General features: G+C 41.7%; 1 protein-coding gene and 1 long non-coding RNA gene across 2 annotated transcripts in view; one reads left to right on the forward strand and one right to left on the reverse strand.

Annotated features, from left to right (window-relative positions):
• Efcab3 (EF-hand calcium binding domain 3) overlaps positions 1–17,511 on the reverse strand; it is a 60,657-nt gene extending 43,146 nt beyond the window's left edge. The window contains exons 1-10 of the mRNA XM_052758454.1: positions 16,911–17,511; positions 14,431–14,484; positions 13,351–13,455; positions 11,111–11,164; positions 10,336–10,440; positions 9,695–9,748; positions 8,530–8,634; positions 7,824–7,877; positions 5,705–5,809; positions 508–561 (exon numbers count right to left, since the gene is read on the reverse strand). Of these exons, the coding sequence (XP_052614414.1) occupies positions 508–561; positions 5,705–5,809; positions 7,824–7,877; positions 8,530–8,634; positions 9,695–9,748; positions 10,336–10,440; positions 11,111–11,164; positions 13,351–13,455; positions 14,431–14,455 (661 nt within the window). The 5' untranslated portion in view covers positions 14,456–14,484; positions 16,911–17,511. The remainder of the gene's footprint in view (positions 1–507; positions 562–5,704; positions 5,810–7,823; positions 7,878–8,529; positions 8,635–9,694; positions 9,749–10,335; positions 10,441–11,110; positions 11,165–13,350; positions 13,456–14,430; positions 14,485–16,910) is intronic.
• LOC128122746 (uncharacterized) lies at positions 8,518–14,252 on the forward strand. Its single transcript, XR_008222479.1, has 2 exons — positions 8,518–8,661; positions 9,879–14,252. It is a non-coding gene; the product is annotated as an uncharacterized LOC128122746 (long non-coding RNA).
• Positions 17,512–17,652: the final 141 nt, after the last annotated feature.

Below are 17,652 nucleotides of genomic sequence, written 5' to 3' on the forward strand. Positions count from 1 at the left end.
GAAAAGAGGGTAGAGCTGGGGAGACACCAGTGAGTTGCCCAAGAAGCAAGATGTGAAAGGACCAGTAAGCCATCAGTCACGTGGTGATACATAGATTAGTAGAAATTGGTTAATTTAAGATATAAGAACTAGCTAATAATAAGCCTGAGCCATAGGCCAAACAGTTTGTAATTAACGTTAAGTTTCTGAGTGATTATTTTATAAGCTGCTACAGGACCAAGCGGGACAGAGAAAAAGGCTCTGGCTACACCAACCAACCACCAATCAACAAATAACCAACCAATCATCCATCTAACCAACCACATAACCAACTAACTAACCATCCAACCATCCAACCACCAATGAAATACCAACCCTCCAACTAACCAACCAACCAATCAATCACCAACCAACCAAGCACACACATACAAAAACAGAGCAACCTTTATGAATGGTAAAGATACTCGCCCAGTATTAATTGCTAAGTATTTAAGATGATATTTATAAGTGTTTCCTATTATGACTTACCCTTGATGTAACTGATAACATCCATCAGATCATTCAGATCCACTGTTCTGTTACCTGTAAGTTAAGGGAAGATGATTCCATGTTTCTAAGATTCATAGAAGTTATACTCCATTACCTTCTGAAATTATAAAGAACCTAAGAATTTAGTGGCTTTTTTCTAGATTTCCTTAGGATGTTATGGGTTTATCCATGGTTAACAGTGCTATCTTGAAAACAAAGAAAGCTTATACTGTGAAATGAAAAATTATTATATCATCTTTCCCCCTGTTGTTTTAGAGACCACTAGAGTCATCTAAGTTAAGAAATGATTTAGCATAGTTATGCATAGGGAGAATCTGACCTTATAGATTTTTATTTTGTCAGTTAATTGGCAAATACAGAGTACCTTCCTTGTGCTGGGTACTTTGTGAGGACTTGTGGGTGCTAAAGGGAGCATCCTTAAGGAAGAGGATGCGTTCTGAGTGTACAATCTAGGGAGGAAGACAAGCAATGAACACACAAACAAAGGGATAATTTTTCACTACCAAAAATGAAATAGGACCCTGAAATAAAAAGTAATAAACGATAGGAATGTTTTAGATAAGGAGGGCAGGAAAGGCCTCTCTGAGGAGAGTCAGTTGGGTTTTGGATTGAATGATGAGAAGGGTTAGCCATGTGAAGAACTGGAGGGAGACTATTCCAATAGGTTATGATGTATAGTTGTACTATGATGGGAATGAATATGACATGAGAAGAAAGGAACATATGAAAGGCCCTGACTCAAACCCACAGGAATAAGGGTCCCAAACAGTGAGATGTTGAGGGGAAGGACTGGAGATGAGAAAACAAAGAAGACAGAAAGCTAGGGTAGGGAGGTAGGCACGAGTCGATGACTCATGCCACCGAGTTTATTAAGAAGTACAGCTTTGCTGGGCAGTGGTGGCACACGCCTTTAATCCCAGCACTCGGGAGGCAGAGGCAGGCAGATCTTTGTGAGTTCGAGGCCAGCCTGGTCTACAGAGTGAGATCCAGGAAAGGCGCAAAGCTACACAGAGAAACCCTGTCTCGAAAAAACCAAAAAACAAACAAACAAACAAAAAAACCCCAAAAACCAAACCAAAACAACAACAACAAAAAGAAGTACAGCCTCTTGTACACTGTTTGAAGGGGAAAACTGGAAGGAAGTCATCAGGAAGCTAATCCGATGTGTAAACACAGGGAACACAGTATATCTCAAGTGCACATAGGCCGAGCACACAGCAGCCCTGGGACTGATAAATACAGCCCTTCAAAGGGAGGAAAGTCTAGTTTCCAGGTTTTGTGGGATATTTATATACTATGTGAAGATGTTGTGCTGTGATTGGTGTAATAAGAGCTGAATGGCCAATAGGCAGGCAGGAAGAGGTTAGGCAGGACTTCTGGGAACAGAGAAGACTCTGGGAAGAAGAAAGGCAGAGTCAGCAGCCAGAGCTGGAGGAAGCAGAATGGGCAGCACAGAGAAAGGTAACACCACTTGGCAGAATGTAGATGAACAGAAATAGGCTGATTTAAGCTATAAGAGCTAGTTGGGAAAAAGCCTAAGCTAAGGCCAAGCTTTCATAATTAATAGTAAGTCTGCATTTCATTATTTGTGCACTGGCAGCCCGAAGAAAAATCCGTCTACACACAAGAACTGAAACCTTAACTTCCTTGAGGCACTGGCTCTAGCCCCAGCTTCGACTTTGCCAAATCTGCTTCTGGGCAAGAGTGTAGGACTAACATTCCCTTTGTCCTTCAATCAGGCCTCTTTGAAAGCCTTGGATCATCTTGGCTCCCAACAGGCTCCAATCATACAGGGCCCTGTAAGCTACAATGAAGCTTGGATTTTATTCTGGTTGTAGTGTAATAGCATTGTAGGTCTTGAAGACAAGGAATAACTTGATTTGATTTCAGCTTTCAAATGGTTACTCTGGCTGGTGTATGCAGAAAAAGGAACTTGTAAAAATGGAGACTAGATAGATTATTTCACAGGCTAAGGAAAGAGATGATGGTGGGTGGGGCCAGGAGAGCAGCAATGGAGACAACGATAAAAAGGATGGATTTAGGCCGGGTGGTGGTGGCCTATGCCTTTAATCCCAGCAGAGGCAGAGCCTGGTGGATCTCTGTAAGTTTGAGGCCAGCCTGGGCTACAGAGTGAGTTCCAGGACAGGTGCAAAGCTACACAGAGAAACCCTGTCTCAAAACAAAACAAAACAAAACAAACAAACAAACAAAAAAGGATGGATTTAGAACATGTTTGTCAGGTAGAGATAGATGTGAATGTGGGTTGAAGAAAGGGAGAACAGAGGAATGATGTCTCATCTTCCCACACTCTCCAATCATCAGGGTGATGGGAAGGATGAAGGCTGGAAGAATTAACTAATAATTTTATTGAATCATTAATGTCTTCCAGAAATCTAAATGGAACCATCAAATGGATAATTTTTATGTACTAGTCCTGATTCAGACTGACCTAGAGAAATACATGTACTTAATCAGCTTGGAGATAGCATATGACCCAACGGCACTGGATGTGATCACCTAGGAAGGTGTAGATGAAAAAGGCACTCATGGATCCAGCCCTGGCACTGTGTTATTTGGAGATCTTGTATGAGAGGAAGAGTTAGAAAGGAAAATGGAGACAAAGATAGTGAGTGAATAAGAACATCATGTGAGAACAGGACCTCTCAAGTCTGGAAAAAAGTTTTCAGAAAGGGGTGACCACATGTGGCAAGTGTTGTAAAGATGCCAAGTGAGGTGAGAACAGACTTGACCATGAACCTGGGCAAAGATAGGTCACTGATGATCTTGTTGAGAGCTGGGTAAATGTGATGCTGGGGATGAAAACCTAGTTAGAGTGTTAAGGAACAGAAGATGAGGAAGCAGAGACAGCCTGGCCTCAGACTCAGTATTTCATTAAGGATTACCTTGGATTTCTGCCTCCACCTTTCAAGTGCTGGTACTACAGGAGTGTATCACTTTTTGAGTAGTCTGTTGTCAAGAGGAACTAAGGACAGGATGTAACAGGAGACAAGTGTGATGGACTAGCATATCAGTATCAATGGCAACATGCAGAGAGAAAGTATAGTGAGGAAGACACTCATGATACAGGCAATAAGAGGGGAGCCCTGTAGGAACCAGGTCTCTAAGACAGCAAGAAGAAACAGGATCCATGCACAAGTGGAAAAGCTAGTTCTTTGTAGAAGTGATTCTTTTCCCTTTATAGCAAGATAAAAGGTAGGGCATATGGCCCTGGGTACAGATGGCTCCTAAAAAGGAGGGAAGGAAAACAAGGACCTTCTTGTCTAATTGCATCTATTTTCTTTATGAAATCTGAAGTGATGTCATCATCTAAGAGTTAAGGTGAGAAGGTACTAGAAATTGAGTAGAGAAGGTGTGAAATTATCTCTGAGAGTAAGACAACAGTCCTTGGAAAATGTAGCAGAGACTTCCTTGGAAGTGTTAGGGACTGTCTTGGAAATCTGTGACTGTTATCTGAAGTGAATTCTATTAGCCTGGTTTTATGATTCTCCAGCCCTCTTGAGTTATTCAAGAGTAAGTACAGAGTAAGGAGGTGGCTTGGTTTTTGCCAAGTATGTTTGGTAGGAGTTCTGAGGCTTTGTAATGTTATGTGATATTAAGCATGGAATCTAAAGAAGGAAGATGGCAGTGGTGAGTGGTTACTGCATAAATAACAAGTCAGAGGGAGAGGTATAAAGGCCTTCATGCTGGAGAGAAGCTGGAGTTGGCATTTCATGCTCTTTTCTCCCACAGCATGTGCTTCAGTGGCATCAGGACACCATGTTCAATATGTTTACAGAACGAAGGCACAGCAATATGTTTTAGTCCATATATAATTTTTCCTAATCAACAGTGCCATTCTCCAGCTCAGAGCCCTTGCTTTCATCTACATCATTTCAGAGAAACAAGGCCGATTTTCATCTCATTGCATATGGGTCTGCATGCGTATACATTTTTTGATCATGTGTGTTGTGTCTGTGTGGGTATGTGCACATGAGCAGGTGTCCATGGACACCAGAGGTGTTTGATGCCCCTGGAGTTGGAATTACTGACAGTTGTGAGCTGCCCTACATGGGTGCAGGGAATCAAACTGGGATCTTCTGCAAGAGCAGCATGTATTAACTTCTGAACCATCTCTCCAGCCACTGAATTAGGCTGTGGAATAATTCTTCTGTACACTGAGAATATGTGTTACTCTCATTGGTTAATAAAAAGCTGACAGGCCAGTAGCAGCCAGGCAGGAAGTTAGGCAGGAAAGCCAAACTGAGAATGATGGGAAGAAGGAGGGTTGAGTCAGGAGAGATGCCAGCAGACAGAGAGAGCAAGATGGGCACGCTGTACTGAGAAAAGGCCACATGGCAAAACATAAGTAGAAATATGGATTAATTTAAATGTAAGAGTTACCTAGTAACAAGCTTGAGCTATTGGCTGAACATTTATAAGTAATATTAAGCCTCTATGTGGTAATTTGGAAGTGGCTGCTGCAAGAGGAGAATCCGCCTATAGAGTTATTTCCTTGTTTAACTTGCTTCATATAGTCTCCATTATTGCTTTGTTAGAGTACTGCTTACAGAGAAGTCAGGAACAGGAGGTCAGGATGACTATCAGGGGTTCTTAACCTGGTGTTCATATATTGATAAAATTCAGGGATTTCTTGAGCTTGAATGGGAAAAAATATACACTCATTTTTCACTAACCACTAACTGAAACTTAGCATTTTTTTTTTTTTACAGATTCTTCAGACAGCAAACCATAGACAGCAGAATCTGTAACTTTGTCACTAATATAAATCACCCAAGGTTCATGTCAGTGTTATTGTTGCAAATATGTTGAAATGTTGCTTATGCCCATCTCTATTTTAAAGTGACAACAATTGGACCTGCTAGAAGAACTTAAGGGCTTTAAAAAGTATTAACCATTTGTAACATGAATGTTTTGATAAACCATATTTTAGTATGACTTGTTTCTTTGTAATCTTGTGCTTCAAAAAATTTACTTAGAAAGATACTGTTGTAGCAGATGTAGAAACAGGTGCATGGCATAGTAAGGTTAAAACCCCTAAGCTACAAGACACTGTAATTCTAAGAGGAGGAACAGGAGCTGAGGAGACAGAATCGGGGTTCAGAGAAGGGGCTGTATTTCTCTGACTATTGAATAGGGTAGTATCTGCAATACTCACCATCAGATGGTAGCTGGGCCATTAGTTCTTCAAGTTCTTCATCTTTGATCTTAACTCCCAGGTTTTCCAAGACAGATTCCATTTTTTTTATTTTGGCCCGTGGCCCTTGGGAAAGAAGGGCATGGGATGAGAATGTGAGCATTGATTCTTATGGGTGAAAAGCACTGATCATGCTCATACATCAAATACTCCTACTGGGAAGTTAAACACTAGAGCCCAAGGAAACTGTTACTGCATGCATGTCCAAGATTTAGATATATCTGTTCCCTCAGTAGAAAAAAACTGAGGGAAATAAGCATTCACTTGTTAATAATATTTGTCTTTATTGGAAGGATTACATTTGTGGAAGAGAAGGAGACTTTTGCCTTTTTAAAAGTGTGGGTGCTAGGAATCAAACAGGCATTGCTCTGCCTGACATTTTACAAACTTCAAGAATATTTAAAAAATTAAAATATTGTTATATAAATTCCACTATCCTCCTTCTCCTTACAACCCCTCCCAAGTCTCCCTCTCAAATTCATGATCATTTATTCTTTAATTATTGTTACATACATATGAATAAATACATAAATACAATCTACTGAGTTCATTTAGTATTGCACACATAAATTTATCTATCATCTATCTATCTATCTATCTGGGTTTTTTTTTTTTTTTTTTGGTTTTTCGAGACAGGGTTTCTCTGTGTAGCTTTGCGCCTTTCCTGGAACTCGCTTTGGAGACCAGGCTGGCCTCGAACTCACAGAGCTCCGCCTGGCTCTGCCTCCCGAGTGCTGGGATTAAAGGCGTGCGCCACCACCGCCCGGCTTATCTATCTATCTGGGACTGACCACTTGGTATTGGTATTGAATGACAAGTTAGGGGACTCATTCCTAGGAAGACTAAGCCTCTTTCTCTCAGTAGTCATTGGTGGTAGCTTTCATTTCAGGTTAGGACCCCATCGGATTTCCCTCAACCACATTGGCATGTCAATTAGATTTATTTACTTTATTTTAGATATATGAGTATTTTGCCTACATGTATTTATGTACACCATGTGCATGTCTGGTACCCACAGAGGTCAGCAGAGGGCATCAGATCCTCTTGAACTGGAGTTAAGGATGGCTGTGACCACCACATGGGTGCTGGGAATTAAACATGGGTCCTCTATAAGAGCAGTAAGTGATCTTAGCCACTGAGCTGTCTCTCTAGCCCCTGCCCTGCTTGGCCTTTACTTTTTGATTAGTTATTTTTCTTGAGTTGGAGAATTTTCTGATAGTTTTTCTTTTTCTTTGAGAATTGAATCCAGGACTTGCACACGCTAGGCAAGCACTCTACCACTGAATTACACCCCCATCATGTCTTTAAAATTGTTTTTGAGATAGAGTGTGACTAAGTTGTACAGGATGCCTTCAAACTTGAAATCCTCCTGTCTCAGCCTCTGGTAGCATTTTAAAATATAGTCTCCTAATTAAAAAAAAACAGCTGGGTGTGGTGGGTTATACTTGTACCCCAGTACTTAATTGGGTGAGATAAGAGGACTGCTGCAAATTGGAATCCAGCCTGGATTACAAAACAAATTTCAGGCTAGTCCAGGCTACAGAATAAGGTCCTACCGCCAAAAACAAAAAGAAAAAACAAATAACACACACACAAAATTAGGAGGACAGTAGTTTGCATAGAGTATATAAAATAGAAATAGGGTATTCCCTTTAAACCAATCCAGGGGTCTCCAGTATCCATGAGAAATCAACAGAGGAGAAGGCCAGTCTAATTTATGTCTTATGGTTGAAACAGACAGCCTACACAAATCTAACCAGAAAACTGTTAGGAGTTTTCTACAGTATTACGATACTTAACCTATGTCTCTCAAAGTTAATGCATTCAAACATGAGAAGCAAGTTATAAGTCATACTGATGGATCAATAAATTGGCAGGAAGCAAAGCTGGAATATTTTAAGAGCTAACACTAAACATGAACTCCCCCCTGCCCTGATACAGGGCCTTGCTACATAGTGCACACAAGATTTGAACTCACAATCCTCCTGCCTCAGCGTCCTAAGAGGAAGGATTGTAGGCATGTGCCACTACACCTGGCCAAGGATTTTTTACTTGCTTTTCTACCACGCAGCTCACTCACCTTTGAGACCCGTCACATACTTTAGCAGTCGCTTCTTATATATCTTCCCACCAGCTGTAAGGTGAGATAGCATTCAGAATATCAGTTAACTGTTGGGAAGACTGACAAAGGCAGATGACACAGGACGACGATTTTAAAAAACCCCTCCAACCGCCTTCTGACTTGTTTGGAAGTTTACTTTTACCATCATGTAAGAATGAAACCAAATATGAAGAAGTGAGTTATAAATACATATCTTGGCTGAATTAAAAAGTCTTAATTTCCCCTTTCTCCGTTTTCTTTTCTCTTTTTTTAAAAACTGTAGGTGGATGTTTTGTGCACTACGTGCATGTGGAGCATGCAGAGTCCAGAAGAGGGCGTCAAATCCACTGGAATTAGAATTACAGATGGGTTTGAACTGTTTTGTGGGTTCTGAGAACCGAACCCTGGTCCTCTGCAAGAGCAACAAGTACTCAGAATCGCTGAGCCGTCTCCCCAGTCCTCTTCTTGGTCATCATATAGAGCTGGCAGTACGCTCGGGGCAGCAGGGACACTTCAGTTTGATGGTAGAGGTTTGTGACAGATATTATCAACCTTCAAGAACAGGCAACAGGATTTCCTTGACAGTGAGAATTGGGTTTTCTTCATGGGTTTTCCTGGATGCCAATGTATAATTCCCGAAGCATGCTCCTAAATCCAAGTCTGAAGGAGTGACTTCAGTACTCACCGTAAACTGCCAGGTTTTTCTGCAGATCCTTGTATGTTTTGTCGGGGAGCACCAGTCCCACTCTCCTCAGCACATTTTTCAGATTTTCAATCTCAACCTTCTTCCCTTTAGAAAGATGCAGATTTTTAACAGGTAAGAATTTTAGCAAGGGATAAATGATTTTATTTACTTATTGTGTATATGGCTGTGCAAGCACTTCTGTGCACATGTGCATGTAGAGGTGAGAAGTCAGCCTTTGATCCTCAGGAGGTGTCCATTTTTTTTTTTTTGAGGCAGTGTCTCTCACTGGAAAGTGGGGCTTGCCGAGTAGGCAATGCTGACTGTCAGTGAACTCCAGGGATTTCCCCGCTCTGTATCCCTAGCACTTGGATTACAAGTTTATGCCCAGCTTTTTCTGTGGGTTCTGGGATTAATACTCAGTTCCTCCTGCAAGAGCTCTCTGGACTGAGCTATGCCCCAAGCATGGGTGGTTTTAGATCATGGAAAAATTATTTAAATTACTTACGTGTCATAGCTCTATATTATAGGAGGGAAATTTCTTTCTTTTTAAAAGATTTATTTATTTATTATGTATACAGAAAAGGGTGACAGATCTCATTACAGATGGTTGTGAGCCACCATGTGGTTGCTGGGAATTGAACTCAGGACCTCTGGAAGAGCAGTCAGTGCTCTTAACCTCTAAGCTATCTCTCCAGCCCCAGAGGGGGGAAATTTCAAGAGAAATTGTTAAGCTACTTAAATTCAGGGACATGTGAATATATCATTTGTTACAGAATGAGGATTTATACTTTAATAAAGGGAAAGCTCACATTCCAGATACAGATCAAATCCCACCTTGAGACTGAATATTACTGATTTATGCTTTGTCTGTTTTGACAGCATGTCTAATCCCCAGTAGTGCCTCCCCAAATCTAACGCACGCACGCACGCACGCACGCACGCACGCACGCACGCATGCATGCACGCACGCGTTCTATACAAGTAAAGCCTAAATCAAATAGAAGATTGTGGAACAAATATTCAACTCTTAATTTTGTAGGAGAGTTAATTTACCATGTCAGTAGTCGCCTCAAAAGAAAATTAATGTTTGAAGACAATATTTTTTTTTTTACAAAATATTAAGGCCTTAGTTAATAATGAATGCCTTTTAACTATCACTACTTACCAGTAAAAGTTTTTGCTTCATCCATTAACACACTTAAATCAACCAGTTTATTTTCTGTAAGGAAAGACAATCCAGGCACAGAGACCCAGTTAGATTTGGAAAAGTCACCAAAAAAAAAAAAAAGTAAAATGTAAAGAGCTAGGATTCAGCCATCTTTCATGATTTTTATTATTAAATCTTTTAGCTCGGGAAGAAATGGAAAGGCGAGGCTGGGAGTTTAAGGACATCACCCATCACTGAGTACCGTTCTGAGAGCTACAGTCATTCTCTCCCTCTGGCCACTGGTTCTGGGTCTGAATTCCAGAACACTCTCAGGAAGACCCTGGGCAGCAGCTCATCTCTTATTTTCTTCCTAATGGATTACACTGGTTTGCCTCTTTGACATTCCTGTCAAAGCTACAGTAGAAGACAGGCTACAGTAGAAGACAAAATAAGCAGAAACTTGTAAACACGAGAAGGAAGAGACAGAGGAAGAAATATGGGTGAAGTGCATTCATTAACTGGCTGCACAGACTCTGTGGACATGGTGAAATGTTTTGTAAGCTTTCCTAAGAGACTGACTTTTTTTTTTTTAAACTCTTCTAAGAACTTATACAGAAACCCTGACTTCCTTCTAGGACAGTGGTATCTGAAATACTCACCATCGACAGGCAGATGTTTCATGAGATCATCATAGTCTTCCTTCTCAAGTTCAAATTCTGCATTCTTCAAAATGAGTGGTAGATGACAGACTTGGACTTTTTTCCCTTAAGAAATAAGGAGATGGAAGTAAACACAAGGAATTCCCAAAGTGGAAGATGACAGCTTTAGGGACATGGAGAGCGGGGCCAGAGAGACGGCTCAGTGGTTCAGAGCACTTTCTGCTCTCCCAGAAGCCTGCAGGTTGGTTCCTAGCACACACATTATGCAGCTCACAGTCACTCTAGCCCCAGGGGAGGTGACTCTCTTCTGGACTCCATGGGCTCCTGCACACACGTGCATATACCCACATACAAGACATATAATTTAAACATTAAATCCTTAAAAAAGACTATAGATATTAAAGACCACGGATCCAGTCCCAGGGGGACAGTGAACTATTGGCTGTTTTACAAGCCAGATCAGTCACTGTTGGAGTTGGGAAGAGAAAAGCCCCCTCACTGAGGTGCAACTTCCAGGTGAAGTGATCACAGATGAAGATACACTGTGACAAAGATAACCTCAAATCTGCTACAGTGACACAGCACCAACACCTTCCTCAGATACGTAAGCCAAAAGAGGAATGTTACGCTGTAAGCCGTAGGTGAGTTCCGAGGACATATTCAGAATCAGCGAAACTAGCGGAATCATGGAATAGCAAGATTCTAATCAGTGAGACCTTTAAACAACGTAATTGCAAAGCACAGGAATTGCAGGTCCTGTTCTCGGGATTCTCACCTTTGATTGATGCCACACTGTCCAGTAATCTCTTCTTATAGACTGTTCCATCTTCTGTAAGACATGGCGAAACACAAGGAGAAGGATGAGAATCTCTGTAATATATTCTCTCTCTCTCTGCCTTGTACAAGTGAGGCAAGCAGCTATCACTAAGTGACACCTCTAGCCGTGAAAGTCTATAATTTTATAATATTTTTATATGACTCACCTAGAAATTTGTTTCATCCTTAAATAACAGCAGAAGGATTGTGCTCAATGCGCTGAGTCTAAGACTTAGTTGGAGCACATGGCAGCTGGTAAGGCGCGTTACAGACACATTTTTCTCTTCGGCGTTCTTCTTGGTTTCTCCTGGCATTGCACTATAGCCTCTGTCTTTCCAACCCTTTTCTCTGCCCAGGAGGCATATTTATATGTTTACCCCAAATGGCAGACCATATAAAAGGATAATATTAAAAATAGTTACCAGTCAGGCACAATAGTATATGCCTCCTCTCAGCATTTGAGAAGCTGAGACAGGGGATTACAATTTGAGGACAACTTGGGCTACATAGTAAGCTCAAGGCCAGTCTGAGGTATGTAATGAGTCTCTCTAAAAGTGTCAATTTGAGCAGTAATAAAAACAAACATTTTAAATTACTTGCTAAATTAACTCCATAAGCGAAGGTGAAGTAAAATTGGGACAGATAATATCCACCAGTACAACATATCCTTATGGGTTCCATCTGTCCCCAGAAAGCTCCAGCCTGTGGACCCTCGGTGTCTGGCACATGTTTGATGTAGTCTCCAGTCCAGGCCATTTGCCTCTCCTTTATACTTTCACAGAACCAAAGTGCTAAGAAAGCTGCAGGGTGTTAGAGGGCTTGCTTAGCATGCAGAAGAGACCATCCTGATCACCAGCAGTATCAAAGGGAAGGAGGGAGGCAGGGAAGGAAAGAAGGGAGGGTGTAAGGGAGGGAAGGAGGAGGCAATTATTGAGATTGGTTTCTTGAGAGAACAATGAGGAGGCAGGTGGGAGAGGTGGCAGATGCAGCAAATGGGCAGCTTTAGGTGCATGTGGTGAGAATTCAGATGGGGGGGATTGCAGACACAGGGCATGGTAGTCTTAGGTACATGTGTAAGAATTCAGAAGGGGAGACTGCAGACACAGGGCATGGGCAGCCTTAGGTGCATGTGTAAGAATTCAGAAGGGGAGACTGCAGACACAGGGCATGGGCAGCCTTAGGTGCATGCAACAAGAATTCAGATGGGGGAGATTGCAGACACAGGGAATGGGCAGCCTTAGGTGCATGCAGTAAGAATTCAGATGGGGGAGATTGCAGACACAGGGCATGGGCAGCCTTAGGTGCATGCAGTAAGAATTCAGATGGGGGAGATTGCAGACACAGGGAATGGGCAGCCTTAGGTGCATGCAGTAAGAATTCAGATGGGGAGACTGCAGACACAGGGCATGGGCAGCCTTAGGTGCACGCAACAAGAATTCAGATGGGGGAGATTGCAGACACAGGGCATGGGCAGCCTTAGGTGCATGCAGTAAGAATTCAGATGGGGGAGATTGCAGACACAGGGCATGGGCAGCCTTAGGTGCATGTGGTAAGAATTCAGATGGGGGAGATTGCAGACACAGGGCATGGGCAGTCTTAGGTGCATGCAACAAGAATTCAGATGGGCACTGAGCTTTGACTGCTCAGGATGCTGCTGCTCCCTCCAGGGGGCAAGAGTACCCTTGCCAATGTGCAAGCTTGCCCTTGCTTGGGGGACAATTGGGATAGGAAGGATGGGAGCTGGGGCAGGGAAGAATGGCTCTGTCGGGGTCCTTGGAACTGGTCAGGATGTACAGGTGAAGGTCAGGATAGCTCTAGGTCTTTTTTCCCCACCATGAGCCATGCAGGTGATCTGGAGGTAGAACTTTTGAGGGGCTTGTGGGTTATGCCACCAACACAGTGGATACTGTCTGTACAGATGCATGATGCTGGAGGGACCCTGCTCACAGGAATTTACTTTTAGCTGGATTGTGGGGAGATGGGAGGTTTCCCAGGGGACAGACAGATGGGAGATACACTGCAGGGAGCTGGGGGCGGGGCTACAGAATTTAGCCAGGGCTCACTGGTTGAATAGAAGTTTCTCAGTTTCAAATTAAAACACAAACAAGACAAAGGCTTCTTATTCACCACTGTTCTCACCCAGAAGCCCACAGTACCCCATTCATTTCTCTGAACACCAGCAGCATGCTAAATACTCACTAGTGATGGGCAGAGATTTCAATAGCTTCAATTCTTCTTTTTCAGTGAGGGCAATTCCCATGTTCCCCAGAACGTCTTTTAAGTCTTTGGTGTCAACTCTTTCTCCTTTAAGTAAATGGGAGTTATTTCAGGTTGAGAGATAATGTAATGAACGACAGCACTATCTCTAGCTGCTGGGTGAAGCAAGCACAAAGATGTGAGCCAACACCACTAAATTGGAGTGATTTGAAAGTCAGTATTTGAAAGCAAGTTTTAAGTCGGGTTAGAGGACAACACTTGTCTCCTGTGCTGGGGGTCAGTACAGCATGGAGCAGCACTGTGTGACAACCGGTGACCGTGGCAGCACTACAGTTTGAGTTCTCTCTGAAGTTCACATTGAAACTTCATATTCAGTACAGTGGTAACAAGAGGCAGGAGCTTAAGGAGGAAGTGAGGTCACGAGGCTTTTCCTGCATGGGGTTACAGGCCTCTGGAGAGGCTCACAAAGCAGGAGGCCCTTGGTTTTCCCTTTCCACATCCCCCACAAAGTGAGGACACAGTGTCCAAGGCACTAAATCAGGAAGTGGCCCGAAACGCAGCAGACACTGAGTATGCAAGTGTGTTGGTGTGGGCTTTCCAGACTCCACAGGGTTGAAAAAGAATTATCTACTGATTATATGTTACTTAGACTGTGTTTTTTTTTTTAAATAAAAGTATGAGAACATTAAGACAGACGGCATGGGACTTACATAATTCTACTTACATGTAAAAATCTCTCATTTCTACTTAATGGCCTGATTTATGGGACTGACTGTTCATACTGATCATAACCCTGATGCAAAAATTTTGTATTCAGCTTCACTATGGTAATGTATATTTTGTTTCTTCAAACACTAGTGAAATAAACACTGTACAGACACAAATATTGAAGTTAATATTTCTCTCTGAGAGGTCTATACTTCTCCTAAATTTCTAATACTCAAAATTGCTGTCATTGAGACAAAACTGGATGGAGGGGTAGCCTGACTCTAAAGAAAGGCAATTTCCTACCCAGATCAGGGTCTCAGTCTTACACCAATTACATCTTACATGAAATCTCACCTGTGAAAGATTTTGCTGCATCCATCAACACATCCAAGTCAACCTTTTCATGTTCTGCAGGAAAATTCAAAATTTAGATTCAAAGATGAAGACAGATTTAAAAAAATCATATAAATTTCTTGAGATGTGGCATATAGAATTACAGCAAGTTTTCATGCTTTTGTTTGGAATTTTTATTTTATTTTTGGTTTTTTGAGATAGGGTTTCTCTGTGTAACATCTCTGGCTGTCCTGGCTCTGTAGACCAGGCTGGCCTCGACTCACAGTGGTCCGCCTACCTCTGCCTCCTGAGTGCTGGGATTAAAGGCATGTGCCACCACCGCTCGGCCCAGAATTTTTATCTTCTAAATCAACAAAAACAAGTAATAGAGAAGATTCAAGCTATAAGTGTATATCCATTCAGTGATTATTATTTTTCTTTTCTTCCTCACAGCATTCTGGGAGTGGAGTTTTGCTGGTGTAGGGAGACCTAGTCCTCTTGTGCAGTGTGGATGTAGAGGCATGCTAAAACAGCAGCACTTCTCAAAGTGTGGTCCACCAGCCTCCTGAGTCATCTGCACTCTGCACCTTTTCCACAGTGTCGCCATTTGCAGGGGTGATTGGGGAAAACTCCTGCCATCTTTGAATTAACGGCATCTGAAGGCATTAGCCGTCATTCTGTCCTGGGCTATGTTTTTTATAGTAAGATGTCAGTTTCACTTAAGAATGTCCTTGAGAAAGCAACAAAGGTGTTCATTCTTTTTTTTTTTTTTTGAGTGTGTGTGTGTGGATGTGTGTGTGTGTGTGTGTGTGTGTGTGTGTGTGTGTGTGTGTGTGATGTGTGGCATGGTGTGCTCATGTGTGTGTGGAGGCCTGAGTTCAACTTTGGGTGTCATTCCTTAGGAGTCATCTACCATATTTTTCGAGACAAGGTCTCTCACTGGGACCTGGGACCAATTATGTCAGGATTGCTGGCCAGCAAGTCCCTTCTCCACTTCCTCAGTGCTTACAAGTGTGTGTGCAATGTCCTGCTTTTTATGAGGGTTCTGGAATTTAACTCGGGTCCTCATGCTTGTGCAGAAAGTTCTTTATGGACTGAGCTATCTCCTTAGTCATAAATCTGATTTAAAAAATTTTGAATAACTAAATGTAGTATTTATAGGAGTGGTATAATTAGTCAGTATTGTGCAAATGACCAAAGCATGCTGTTAAGAGATCATGCATGGGTGAAGATAAAAGGCTAGCGAGACTAATATGCTTTAGTGTAACTAAGTATACAGAAGGGTCACTGAGAGAGTTTTTGATCCCATATGCTAGCTAAGTTTTAAGAAGCTACTTGTTGAGTTTTGGGATAATAGCAAGGAAAGATATATTTGAAAAGGCTATCAGATGCATCTCTTGCCAAATATGTGCATATGTATGAATTCAGGTTATTTATATATATTTTTACCGCAACTAAATTAGTCCAACAAGGGCTGAGACTGCAACTCAGTGGTTGAGTGCATGCCTACCATGTATGTGTAAGGCCCTACATTCAATCCCCAGTACTCCTTCAAAACCAGAATGAAATGAAATAATCAAAATATTCCAGCAGAGTGCATGAGAAAGTATATATGGGAGTCTAGCTATACATTAAAATGATTAATAATAATTTAAGACAATTATTCTCACCTTTTGGCTTTGTTTTGGGGAAATATTTTCACAAAATGTATTTTATCAAGTAATAAATTTATTGCTATTTTCAAAGACTGTAGCGAGTCAGGCTTTGCGGCACACACTTGTAATCCCAGCACTTAGGACTGAGGCAGGAGAATCAGGAGTTTGAAGCCAGCCTGGGGCTGCATATAATTTCCTCACCAGGCTATGCAATGAGACCCTGTCTCCAAAAATAACAGCAATAAGAGTTTAAAGAACTCATATATAAATATTATTAAAATGTGTTTTAGTTTCTATAAAATGTGTTATAGTTACACAATAAATATTGATAACTAATAACTGTCAAAACAATTAAGAGTCAAAACAATTAAGGGCCCCTAACAAGGCACTGACATCTTTGCTGGTTGGCTTCATAGTTTTCAGATACATTTCTTAAAGATTTAATAGCATTAATAATCAGGAAATGCATTTTCAATTTTTTTTTTTTTAAATAGGCTCTCATTATGTAGTCCTGGCTAGCCTGGACCTCATTATGTAGACCAGGTTGGCATAAAACACACAGAGATCCACCTGCTTCTGTCTCCTGAGTGCTGTGCCACTCTGGCCCACACATTTTCAATTGTTGAACAGTATTTTTTCTCTTTATTCTGTGTCACTGTCCCCCTCCCTCTCAAGTCTCCACACTCGGTAAGTTTCTACATTGACCAGTCGTCTGCAGTTGTCAGCAGCATGGTTCTGTCGGGAAGCCAACATTCTCTCTGCCCTGTTTTTCTCTGCCTTCTCTTCCCTTGCTGCCTGCAGGCAGACAGGCCATTGTCTGGGGAGAGAGGCGGGGTAAAGGCTCACCAGTCACCGGCAGGCGGGACTGCAGGTCCTTCAGCTCTTTTGCTTCCAGTTTGAAACCAGTGTTTTGAAGAACAGTCTTCACATCATGGACGTTAACTTTCCCTCCTTAATGAAAACAAGAAACAGTAAAGCTGTTGCAAGATGAAAGGCTGTGACTGTCAACTCCTCCCCAGAAGTGAAAGCACAAATGATAGCAAGTCACAGGGCAGTCAGGATTGTGCTTCCTTAGTTAGACTTCTGAGAGATACCCCAGGGAGAAAAAGTACACTTCGGCAATTCTGGTGAGCTAGGCGAAAAGAATAATCAAGTTATTCTGGATAAAAAGTAAGATTTAAAACTTACTACAGTAACAAAAAAATGACCTCCCAAATATACTTTTATATAAAAGGAAAACTATAGCTAATGAGAAAGAATTATTAAAAACTACTAGCATGCTGGGCGGTGGTGGCGCACGCCTTTAATCCCAGCACTCGGGAGGCAGAGGCAGGTGGATCTCTGTAAGTTCAAGGCCAGCCTGGGCCACAGAGTGAGTTCCAGGACAGGTGCAAAGCTACACAGAGAAACCCTGTCTTGAAAAACAACAACAACAAAAACAACAACAACAAAAACCCCAAATTACTGTCATGGTTTTTATTGACTCAATCTGAAATATGAGTTATTTATAAAGTGTCAACATGTATATTATATAATATGTTATATATAATATATTACACACATAATATAATATAATATAATATAATAT

The sequence above is a fragment of the Peromyscus californicus genome, unplaced genomic scaffold (genome assembly GCF_007827085.1).
Source record: "Peromyscus californicus insignis strain IS unplaced genomic scaffold, ASM782708v3 Scaffold_3__1_contigs__length_106647218, whole genome shotgun sequence".
Classification (NCBI taxonomy): Eukaryota; Metazoa; Chordata; class Mammalia; order Rodentia; family Cricetidae; genus Peromyscus; species Peromyscus californicus.